This window comes from Passer montanus, unplaced genomic scaffold (assembly GCF_014805655.1).
Source record: "Passer montanus isolate IOZ18808 unplaced genomic scaffold, ASM1480565v1 scaffold21, whole genome shotgun sequence".
Taxonomy (NCBI): Eukaryota; Metazoa; Chordata; class Aves; order Passeriformes; family Passeridae; genus Passer; species Passer montanus.
Window position 1 is genome coordinate 5,436,219 of NW_024366703.1, and position 11,781 is coordinate 5,447,999.

The following is an 11,781-nucleotide window of genomic DNA, read 5'->3' on the forward strand; positions in this document are numbered from 1 at the left end:
TCATTGCTGAAGGAGGATGCTGGACCAGGGATAAACAAGAGTTTTAGGAGACTTAACTGCAATGTAGTCTTGTTTTTGAAGGAATCTTGAAATATTCAGAAAGAGCAAGAAGGCCAGAGGAGAATTAATTTGTATGAGTTTTCAAAATCATGCAAAATACTGATACAGTGTAAGTGGGTAGAACTGATGCCCAGCATTGTCAGGTCATCCAGGCTCAGCTGATAACTACTGTGGGCTTAAAATCTGTGCAGGGAAGGGTTTAATTTCCCTTCCATAGGCAGGGACTTGAGACTTGCCAAAGAAGGGTGTCACGGAGCTGGCAGTCTCACAAGTGTGGGTTGAATCCTTGCCACAGGGTACTTTCTGTAAGGGCCTGACCTAGATTTCCTTGCCTGGGGTTTGCTTGGTGGAGCGTGGGGAGCTGCTGCATTTGCCAGCAGCGCTGGGCATCCCCAGCTCTGTTTTGGTGAGCTGGAGCCAAACACATGCTGTGCCTGCAGTTTAGCTGTGGCTAAGGCTGGGAGCACTGCAGGGTTGTTTGGTGGTGCAGTAAACTCCCCAGGCCTCCTGTACAGAACTTAATGTGGTGGCATTTTTCCTGGGGCTAAATATAAAATCCTGTTCTTTGACCAAAGCAATTGTAATCTTTTCCATTTGTCTTCCCAAATGCTGCTGTGTGGGTCATTTCTGGCTGTGATTTTGGCTTGTCTTAATTGTCAAGATTCTTCCCAGCCCACCCCATGCAGTAGTATCATCTCACCCCTGCCCCCTCTGGGTTTCACACACCTGTTTGCATTGCAAATTAACACCTTCCTGGTTCTTCCAGGCTGCCTTCCCACTTCAGCTTGCTCTCCTGCAAAACAAATGCCATGTCTTCTTTAAAATAACTCATTTGCTGTTACTTCATTAACTCTCTGAGCCACAAAGACCTGCTGACTGTATTATCTTAGTGTTTAGCTGTGTCTCCTGTACATTTTTCTGCTCATATCCTGTTCAGGCTCCAAGTGCTGTGTCTAGGGATATCCCTATGGGTGCTTGTAGAGGACCTGGCACAGGAGGGCCCAGTCTGCTGCTTCTGAAACTTTGCAGATGTTGTGGAAATGCAAAGAGCAAAACCAGTTATACCCAGCATCTGCTCTGAGGCCCTCTTTGTGGATTCCTGCTGCATTTGAGTTGATAAAGTTTATCACTGGGGTCTGCTGGAAAGCCAAGACAGGCTCTGATGGGGTTAACTTAAGGATACTTGCCAGTAGGAATCAGTGGAGCCTTTTCTTCCCAGTGATGGCCTACTAAATGAAGTGCTGGTTGTGTCGCTGAATCCTCCTCCATGGAGCTGGTTGTTTTGCCTCTCCCCAGGCTGGATTTCAAGGCAGGGCAGCAGAGATGCCAGCTTAGAGAGATGAGTATCTTCCCTCCCATACTGAGAGCATCTGTGTTTCAGCTGGGTTTCCCATTTGCCAGGCTGGCACTGGAAATGATTTTGAAGTTTTTCTTTGTGAAGAGAAGTGCAGTAGTTTGTCTTCAGCCCAGGTAGCTGTAAGAACTTGCTGTTTGGTGCTGATGCTCCTGGTTTCTGCCGAGGCTGCTCTGCAATGGGAAGGCCAAGAGGGCTGGCATGGTTTCAGATAATCATGGGCTGAGTCAGTGTCTCAGCTTGGGTGTCTTTTCATTCTCAGAGTGTTTCAGTGTGAAGACCCTGGCCTGGGGGAGCAATGGACGGGATGCTTAGGCTGAGGCAGCAATTTTCCCTTCGTTCTCGGAGTGTTTCAGTGTGGTTCCCCCTGGCCTGGGGGAGCAATGGACGGGATGCTTAGGCTGAGGCAGCAATTTTCCCTTCCCATGTTTCATGCTGCCGTGCTGGGTACTGCCATCACCGCACAGAGCACGGCTGGGGACTGCTTGCAACCTGCCCAGCACCGGGGCAGAAGCGGCTGGAGCAAGGGGGTCTCTTAGGGCTGTGCACAGTCAGTACTGTGGTACCAGGATAAGTCCCAAGCCCTGCTGGGTGTCCCGGGGATTAAGCTGGGCTGAGCCTCTGTAGTCTGACGCTGTCCCTGGAGAGGTCAGGGACCTCTGGAAGTGCCTGTCCTGCAAAAACATTCCTAGAAACGTCTGAGCTGGGGCATGTCTGCAGCTCTAAAAAACATTCTGCTGATGGAGGGCAGCTGGGGTGCATTTGTGGGATCGGCCATTGACATGGAATGGGGTACCGGAGGCAGGCTGGCGCTGCAAGGGGCTCCGTGCTGCCCTGAAGTGGGGGAGCCCCGGGTGTTGCTGGCCGCGCAGGGCCGGGGCGGCGCGGGGGGAGCGCTGTGGCCGCGGGCTCGGCCCGAGGGCGCAGCCTTCGAACGCAGGAGCGGCGGGGCCCGGGGATCCGCGGCGGGATGAAATGTCTCACTGGGGGCGGAGGGGGCTGGGCCGGCCCGGGGCCGCAGTGGCACAGAAAACCAGGAGGGGAGGCGGCCGCGGGTGTCGGACGGGGCCGAGGAATGCGGCCGCAGCCCCGGGCCCTGCGGGCGGGGCGGCCCGGCCCCGCTGGCCGGGATCCAGCTCCGGGCTTTGCCGGCGGCAGCAGCGCTGCGGTGCCCGGGGCCCTCCCGGCCATTGAGATGGAAATGCCCCGGGCCTGGAGAATGGAGACCCTGTTCCCAGCCTGAGGGAGGGGCGGCCGCCATTGCCTAGCGGGGCTTTCCCCGTGTCTGCAGCTTCCCGGAGGAGCCGCGGGGCGGAGAGGAGCCGGGCCCCGCCGGTGTCGGGGCAGACCGCGTGCGGCAGGTCTGTTGCCCGCCGTGCCGGTGCCGGGGCTTTGCGGCGCTCCTGGTGCTGCCAGGCTGGGCTGCGGGAGCAGCCCTGGGGACGGGCCCTCTGGAAAGGCCCTCGGACTCTCAGTAGTGCTGTTTCTCAGTCCCAAAGGTTACATGTGTAGCAGTTCAGGTGCTGTTTGTCTCCTGTCCCTGTATCCTTGCTGGAGCATGCTGATCTCGATTGTCTGTCTTGCAGAGATGACTCTCCTGTCCTCCCAGACACCATCCCTGGAGCCATCCTCGGCCACCACTGAGAGCGCAGAGCAAAGGATGCTGGAGAAGAGGGCCAAGGTTATTGAGGAACTGCTCCAGACAGAGCGGGACTATATCCGAGACCTGGAGATGTGTGTGGAGAGGATCATGGTGCCCCTGCAGCAGGCACAGGTAGGAGCTGGGAAAGGAGGGAAATTTTAGGGTGCAGCACTGGTGGATTGGGCTGAGAATACTGAGTCCATTTAGTTCTCAGAGGGGTCTACACAGCATAGGAACTCATAGAGGAAATTAAAGCTCTTCCAAGGGTTCCCACAGCTCCCTGCACTTGTTGCAATAAGCCCATCTGCTTTGAGATACTGCTGAACCCTCATCCTTGCTGGGAATAGGAGACCTGGCAGCAAGTATCACACATTGGATTTTTTGGTGCAGAAAAAGTTCCTCTTTGTTTGGTTATAGGTTAAATTCATTGACAGGAGAAATAAGATATGGGATCTTGGCATGGGGGACAGATTTAGTGAGAGGAAAAAGAGAAAAGCAGGTGACCAGAGGCAGGGGTGGAATTGCTGGGAAAGAAAAGGACACATAAGGAGTGAGAGTTTCAGTGCACTGGGGGGCAAGGGAATGTGTACAGGAGTCACTGTGATGAGAGGAGGTCGCACCAGGTACCTGCTGTGAAGCTGACTGATGGGTTGCAGGGGGGCAATGGGAGGGCTGTTTAACTGGGACATGTTACCCATCCAGGACATCTCTTTTCCCATTCACTAGATGCAGAACATAGACTTTGAGGGCCTTTTTGGAAACATCCACATGGTAATAAACTTCTCCAAGCAGCTGCTGTCCGCCTTGGAGGCTTCAGATGCCATCGGTATGAGTCCTGCTGTTTCCTTTCCTCAGAAGGCTGGGATGGGCATTGCTAGTGGCAGGGCATAACAGTTCAAATGATGGGAGAGGATCACTGGGGCTGGGCTTTCTCCTTGCTGTACCCATCACCACTCATCAACAGTGAAGCCAGGGATATCTGTGTTGCCACAAGGGTGACTGCTCAGCCACAGTGCCTGTGGCTGTCCATGGCCCTTTGTCCCAAAGTGCTGCCAGCTTGAGCCATTCATGCCTTGGGCTGCCTGTGCCTTTGCTCTGTGGCTCCTGTGACCAATGTCTCCACTGCTCCCCCTGGGAGACCTGGATTGATTGAGCTCTCTGTGTTGGTTGGTGATGAGGAGGGGTCCTGCATGCTGTAGTAGAGCTATTCTCTTGACCTGTGTGTGTGGAATGGGGACACTGGATGTCTTATCAAGGGACACAGCAGTGTTTTTGGAGGCAGCTGGGGACCAGGAGGCTCTGAAGTCCTGCTTTGCTGCTGTCTGCAGGACCAGTGTTCCTGACACATCGTGCAGAGCTGGAGAGTGTCTACAGGGTGTACTGCCAGAACCATGATGAGGCCATTGCACTGCTGGAAACCTATGAGAAGGATGAGAAGTTGCAGAAACTACTTTTGGACCTGCTGGATAGCCTCAGGTTTGAGCCTCCTCAGGTGGCAGCCACCAGACTGGGATAGGGGGATCAGTTTCCAACACCCCTGCCCCTCTTCAGCAGTGTTTAGATAGTTCAGGTGGTGGCTGCAGAGGGTGGCACTGTATAGTTGACCAGGCTGTGGGTTCAAATGGCCCCCTGCCCCAATGCACACGTGCTGGGAAACCTGTAGACCCCCTTAAAATCTGCATAGGAGCCACCAATGTATAGAGAAGGTGGCATGTCCTGGACTGAGGGCTCCTGTTCCCCAAACCCTGAGCCGCCACAGCTGCTGAGGAAGGAGCTGCTTTGCCTGGCTCAGTGAGTGCCAGGCTCCAGTTTGTGGAGTTAACTGCCCCGGGAGCCAGCAGTGCTGATGGCTGCTCTGGGAGGACAGGGCTGCCCACTGCCCTGGCAGCCTCACTGGGCAGAACATAGACACTGGCTGTGGGATTGCACACCTGCCACCCCATTAACCCTTGCTTTTCTTTGCTTTTTGGCACTCTGTGGGCCAGCAGGAGCCTGTACAGTGAATGGTGAGTACTTCCTCTTAGTCCCTGCTTGTGTGTCTGTGTTGGTCTGGCCATTCCCTTGTAACTAACCTTCTGCCACAGGCTGGGTGCATGCTGGGCTGCCCTAACAGTGCCTTGTGGAGGCATGACTGGGAGGAGAAGGGTGTCTGTGGCATGATTGCAGCAGAGGCAGTGGGTGGGCTGCACAGGTAGGCAGCACAAATGATGAGGCAAGGGGGGACCTTGGGCAAGAAACAGGATTTGGGAGCCCTCAGCCCCAAGGAGCCAGGAAAGCCCTGGAGTGACTGCAGTCCTGCAGTCTGTCCAGCATTGGAGGACAGATGTGGGCAGTTGATTGGTGGATCAGCATCTGAAATAAGTGGCTCTCTGACACTTATGAGGCTGTGCCTATGTGGGATTTCATGGTGGGCCTGGTAATGAAGAGGATCCTGGCTGGGAAGTATCACCTGCTGTGAGTGAGGAGCAAAACCCTGGGGTTGATCTGAGAGCACCAGGAGTTCAGGAGTGCAGTGAATTTGGACATAAGGGTGGCTTGATGGGGGGAGTACAGTGGATTTAGAGGCATTGGAGTTCTAGGTCTGGTTGGGACTGGTTTGAGGGGGCAGAATGTGTGTGGCAGAGCCGGACCGACACCTGATGCATCTCCTTTGTCCTGACTTTCCAGGGGTTGCACAAACTACATTAACCTGGGCTCCTTCCTCATCAAGCCAGTGCAGAGGGTGATGCGGTACCCGCTGCTGCTGATGGAGCTGCTGAGTGCTACCCCCGAGGCTCACCCTGACAAGGCACCACTCACGGCTGCTGTCCTCGCCGTCAAAGAAATCAACGTCAACATCAACGAGTACAAGCGCCGGAAGGACCTGGGTGAGGAGCTGGGCAGTGCTGGGCACAGAGAGACAGGAGTGGGTGTGCTCAGGTCAGTGTCTGCTGGCCACTGAGCCTTAGCTGGCAGCCATGGCCATGGAGGAGCTCTCACTGCTTAGGGGAGTTTGGCCCATCACCTTTGTAACTGCCCTTCAAGTAGCTGCTAGTAGTGAGCAGATCCCCCTCTGCCTCCTCATGTCCAGCCCATGTGGCTCCCCCAGCTCTCCTCATGAATTAGGAGATGTGGTTCTCCCACGTCTCTCAGGCACGAAAACTAGACACAGTACACAAGTGTAGCCTCCCTGGGGCTGAACAGAGGGAGAAGATTACTCCCTTTGATACCTGCTGGCCATCCTCCCTGTTTTCCCTTGAAACCCCCAGTTTGTGCAAATCTTGCACTTTAGTCTTTCCTCATAGCCCCACCGAAGCTGAGGTGACAGAGGCTGCATGTAATGATTGCTTGTATTTGCTAAAGAAGCAATATAGACACCTTCTGTACGTCCAGAGACTATTGTACATCACCTCCTATGTCATCCTGTGCTGGCACTATGCATAATCCCGTGGGAGAGCTTGAATGGTTTGTCTACAAACTAGGGCATCTCAAGAACCAAACAGGTGACATGGTGCTGGATGGGATGGGAGGTTATGATACAATATCTTACAAGACCATGTAGTGATAGGGCTGGATAATGGCTTTAAGCTGAGAGGATTTAGATTTAGATCAGATATAAGGAAAAAGTCTTTACAGTGAGGGTGGTAAGGCACTGTATCAGGCTGCCTGCAGAAGTTGTGGATGCCCCACCCAAGGAGTGTTCAAGACCAGGTTGGATGGGGCTTTGAGCAGCTTGGTCTAGTAGATGTCCCTGCCCATAGCAAAGGGCTTAGAACTAGATGATTTTTAGGTCACTTCAACCCAAGCCATTCGTAATGGTATGTGGGGTTCTTGGGGCTACAGAGGCTTGGGGAAGAGGAGAACTAACAAGAGATTGTTGGTGAGGCGTTTGTGCTTACAAGGGTTTTGATTTCTGTATTAATCTCTTCAGTGCTAAAGTACAGAAAAGGGGATGAGGATAGCCTCATGGAGAAGATCTCCAAGCTCAACTTCCACTCTATCATCAAGAAATCCAACCGTGTGAGCAGCCACCTCAAGCACCTCACAGGCTTTGCACCCCAGGTACTGTGCATCAGGTGCACTTACTCCCTGCAGTGCTTCTCCAGAGTATCTGCTGTCCCTCCACACCCCTGCCCCCCATCCAGCTCTGATCCAGGCCAGCGAGGCAGAGGGAGCTTAGGGTCTGAACCAGCCATCTCTGCTGTCCAGCTTGGGGACAGGAGGGTCCCATAGCTTGTAGTCTGGGAGGTGCTGAGTCTGCATCGCCTCCCTTAAAACACTTTCTCTCACAGCTAAAGGATGAAGCCTTTGAAGAGACAGAGAAGAACTTCCGGATGCAGGAGCGTCTGATCAAGTCCTTCATCCGGGACCTTTCCCTCTACCTGCAGCATGTCCGGGTGAGCCAGTCTGGGTGTGATGCCAAGCCTGTGGGGCTCACCATGCACTGCCCCTCCTGTCTGCATGGTGTGTCCCTGCAGTGCCTCTGGCCACGGCTCCTGCCCCAGCTCTTTTGGGGCTGGGTGGTCTGGGCTGTGCTGGGAGCTCCTTCTGGGCAGCAAGCATGGCTCAGCTGTGTCTCCTTGGTGCAGGAGTCAGCTTGTATGAAGGCACTGGCAGCAGGGAGCATGTGGGACCTGTGCACAGAGAAGGGAAGTGGGGACTTGGACCAGTTCCAGAAAGTGAATCGTCTCATCAGCGACCAGCTCTTCTCCAGCTTTGTGAGTGAGGCTTGTGCCCCTTTGAGGCCCACCCTGGGGGTCTGCTGCAGATGGGCAGGCCTGGGAGGCTGCAGGGAGGGTAACCTGGGAGAGCTGTGAGCATTCCTGTTTAGCTGTGCCTTCCTGAGAGCTTCGATGCCTGGCAGTTTGTGACTGTGCCCCTTAGATACACATTTTTTCAGCCCTACCTGAAGTGCTACCGCTCTTTATGCGAGTGGTTCAGGTAGCTATACTGGGACAATTATGTAAGATTATAGGATAATTGCTGTTGGAAGGGACCTCTGGAGCTCTAGCAGCTGCCACCAGGAGACAGTCACTGTATTGTCCTGGGGAGGTTGTGTGCTGGAGAGTGAGCTGCTGACATTCACACTGGGAGAGCTCACCTTGTCTCACCTTCTCCCTGCACCTGTGCCCACCAGAAAGAGCGGACGGAGCGGCTGGTGAGCTCGCCCCTGAGCCAGCTGCTGAGCATGTTTGCGGGGCCCCACAAGCTGGTGCAGAAACGCTTCGACAAGCTGCTGGACTTCCACAACTGCACCGAGCGAGCGGAGAAGCTGAAGGACAAGCGAACGCTGGAGGAGCTGCAGTCAGCCCGCAACAACTACGAGGCCCTCAATGCCCAGCTGCTGGACGAGCTGCCCAAGTTCCTGCGCTTCGCCAAGGAGCTCTTTGCCAGCTGCCTGCGGGGCTATGCCGAGGCACACTGCGACTTCGTGCGCCTGGCCCTGGAGGAGCTCAGACCCCTGCTGTCGGTGGGTTCCCACAGTGCAGGCAGCGCCCTGCGCTCAGAGCAGCACTAATCTGTGCAGGGTTTGTCCCTGAGCCTCACTGTCACGTCGTGGGGGAAGCTGCTACTGCAGTTTCATGCCACAAGTGACTTGTGGAGGGTTCCTGTGGGATGATGTTGGGGCAGGGATCGCAGGGTTATGTTGCAATTGTGTGTAGAAGGCTCTTGGAGCAGTGGCAGGAGAACATTCACCTGGGAGAATTTCAGGTCACAAGTTTGAGGACCACTTAGAGCTGAGTCCAGACAGGACTGCAAACCTGGGTCTGATGCAAGTCATAGGCAGGACTCAGAACCCTGCCATGGTCTACACTGTAGCTCTTGGCCACTTCTCCTAGCACCGGTCACCTAACCAGGATCCCGACTTTGCTCTGGTTTCAGTTGCTGAAGGTGTCTGGCAGGGAAGGGAACCTCATTGCCATCTTCCAGGATGAGCACAGTCGAGTCCTCCAGCAGCTCCAGGCCTTCACCTTCTTCCCAGAGTCCCAGGCAGCTCCCAAGAAGACTTTTGAAAGGAAAAGCATGGAACGGCAGTCTGCCCGGCGGCAGCCCCTTGTTGGCTTGGTGAGTTCTCTCTGCCCAGAGTCAGGGCTTGCAGAGCCCAGGACAGCCACTCACGCCAGCCTTGTTCCTCTGCAGCCAACCTACTTCCTGCAGTCGGATGACATCCGCGCTGCCCTCCTGGCCCGCTACCCCCCAGAGAGTCTCTTCCAGGCAGAGCGCAATTTCAATGCTGCCCAAGACCTGGATGTCTCCCTGTTGGAAGGAGACATTGTGGGCGTCATCAAGAAGAAGGACCCCATGGGCAGCCAGAATCGCTGGCTCATAGACAATGGGGGTAGGTGGCTGTTCCCTGCCCTTGGTGCTTGCTGTGAGTCTCCTCCTCTGGTCTCCCTGTGCCCCAGTCTGAGCTCCCTTCCTCTCCCTCTCTGCAGTGACCAAAGGCTTTGTGTACAGCTCCTTTCTGAAGCCCTACAACCCCCGCCGCAGCCAGTCGGATGTCTCTGTGGGCAGCCACTCTTCCAACGAGTCGGAGCACAGCAGCTGCTCTCCCCAAAGCAACGCCACCCTGACCTTCAGCCCCAGTGGGGCGGCCGTCACCTTCACTCAGAAACCCCTGCAGGACTCTGTCTCCCCGGCAGATGTGGAGGCGGACTCCCCCTCTGTGCCCCAGCTTGGCTCTGGTGACAGGATGGCCCCGCTGGCTGGCACCGTGACATCTCGGCGCCGCCACAGCCGCCCTGAGCAGGGCTGCAGCCCCAGCTCTCGCAACGGGCACCCCACCAAAGCACATCTCAGGTCCACACCCTCCGTGGAGGACAGAGACTCAGGGCTGGAGAACAGCGAGTCAGAGGGCAACCAGGTGAGTCTTCAGCCACCCTCATGGGGCTGGGCATGCCAAGGGCCAACTGCTTTGGCTGGGGACTGAATCATCCTCCTCCCTGGCAGTGACCATGAACATGGAGGTGGGGTATGAGACCTTTTCTTCCTACAACAGAGAACCAGCTTCAGATAGGGGTGGGCAGAGGCCAGGATGGAGCAGGGCTGTCACTGGGGAGAAGGACAAAAGCCCACACATCCTATGCAGTGTGAGATTAAGGCTGTGTGGTGTGACCATCTAACTGATGCTGTCCCCTTGTCTGGCAGGTCTACTACGCTCTCTACACCTTCAAAGGCCGAAACACCAATGAGCTGAGTGTGTCAGCTAACCAGAGACTCAGGATCCTGCAGTTTGAGGACATCACAGGCAATCAGGAGTGGTGGCTTGCCGAGGCCCACGGGAAGCAGGGCTATGTGCCCTCAAGTTACATCCGGAAGACAGAGTACACGTGAGGGCGCAGACAGAGCCTGCACCCCATGCCTTGTTCCTCCTGGGACTGCTAGGGTCTGGGGGAGGCTGGCCAGCCCTGCAGCCCCCACTGCTCACCCTTAAGGCTATGCCTCTCACAGCTGTGCAGTGCTCCTGGGCCCCAAACATGGGCTGCCATCACCCCTTTAGGGGAGGGAGTAGGGTGGGCTGGCCAGGTAGGCAGAAGCAGGCAGCTTGTGTGAGGGCAGAGGTGAGTTCACCTCCAAGGTGTGCTTGAGCCTCCTGTGTCCAGCCAGGAGCAGGGGAGCAAAGCCTGGGACTGTTACTTGCCCAGAAGGGTAAGGCTTGACTCAGGCTGAGGAGCTGCTGTGGATTTAAGTTGTGGAAGGCTAATGCTGAGTTTCTGGAGATTGTCGTTAGTCAAGTAGTATTAAAAGCAACCCAGACTTCGTGAATATGCTCCCTGTGCAGCAGGAGCCTGGTCTCGCCTGTCTCTGCAGGACTTGGGGTGGGACATTTACACACTGCCTGGGGAAGCAGCTCTGAGGTTTGCTGGGAGTAGTTGAGCTCTAGGCCTAGAATGAGTATGGCCTCTGAAACCCTCACAACAAAGCCCCCAGCAGGTGCCTTCTCCCTGTGCTTGGTCTCCCAGGGCTTGGCCTTTCCAAGGCATCAACCATCAGGCTCCCCTCTTTCAGGTGAGCCAGAAGCCCAGAACACCATACCCTTGTCAGCGCAGTATTTGCTGTGCCCAGGACCCATTTTTGCACTGATGTGCCCACCTGGCTGCTCTGGGCTGGAGCAGGAGAGAAGGCAAAGCACAAGCTGTCCTCCAGCCTGTTTTTTTGGGGTCTGACCAGAGTTGCCTCACCTGTGCTTTCCTGCACAGCATTGGAGAGGGTGCTGACATTCTGGAGCGGCAGGCCCATCATCCCTGGGAGGGCTGTGGTGCCTTTTGCTGGATTGGTGTGTGATATGGCTGCTGCCCTGTCCTGAAGGGAAGAGATTGCCTTCATAGGGCAGTGTTTGTATCCCCTGTACTGCTGCTCTGCAAATAAAGATTTGCCTTTGTGTATAGAAGGTGCCTTTGCAAGTGTTGGGAAGCGTGGGAGGAGTGTGTGGCAGGTGCTGCAGCCTCCATGCAGACCCTACAGGGCCAGGAACATTTCTGTTTTGGTGGGGTCCAGCATTCTAGTGCCTTGGTGTTTGTGCCAGCTGCAGCTCAGGCATGAGGAAACACTCACAGGAACCTTCTTTATTAAGATGAAGTGGTGGCACTGGCCTCTTCCCCCAGCTGTGTGTTCCATGACTCTGGGGTTCCAGGGCAGTAGGTGCTGGTGGGCTGAATGTTTCCCTGCTCTAAGTGGGCACCTGCTCTCTGCATGAGATCTGGCCCAAGAACAAAGAGTCAAGGGTCTATAAACAATAACCACC

At 55.4% G+C, this 11,781-nt stretch overlaps 1 protein-coding gene across 7 annotated transcripts in view; it reads left to right on the forward strand.

Annotated features, from left to right (window-relative positions):
• LOC120501960 (dynamin binding protein) overlaps positions 1-11,772 on the forward strand; it is a 30,762-nt gene extending 18,990 nt beyond the window's left edge. For 4 of the 7 annotated variants that reach the window (XM_039708855.1, XM_039708853.1, XM_039708854.1 and 1 more), the window contains 13 exons: positions 3,001-3,188; positions 3,783-3,882; positions 4,385-4,532; positions 5,045-5,062; positions 5,724-5,923; positions 6,967-7,097; positions 7,328-7,432; positions 7,625-7,753; positions 8,173-8,505; positions 8,919-9,101; positions 9,177-9,375; positions 9,473-9,900; positions 10,185-11,772. In XM_039708855.1, coding sequence (XP_039564789.1) covers positions 3,001-3,188; positions 3,783-3,882; positions 4,385-4,532; positions 5,045-5,062; positions 5,724-5,923; positions 6,967-7,097; positions 7,328-7,432; positions 7,625-7,753; positions 8,173-8,505; positions 8,919-9,101; positions 9,177-9,375; positions 9,473-9,900; positions 10,185-10,370 — 2,348 coding nt within the window. In that variant the 3' untranslated portion in view covers positions 10,371-11,772. Of the gene's footprint in view, positions 1-2,679; positions 2,776-3,000; positions 3,189-3,782; positions 3,883-4,384; positions 4,533-5,044; positions 5,063-5,723; positions 5,924-6,966; positions 7,098-7,327; positions 7,433-7,624; positions 7,754-8,172; positions 8,506-8,918; positions 9,102-9,176; positions 9,376-9,472; positions 9,901-10,184 lie in introns of those variants that run through there. The other 3 variants (XM_039708848.1, XM_039708852.1, XM_039708857.1) reach the window with 2 other exon arrangements.
• Positions 11,773-11,781: the final 9 nt, after the last annotated feature.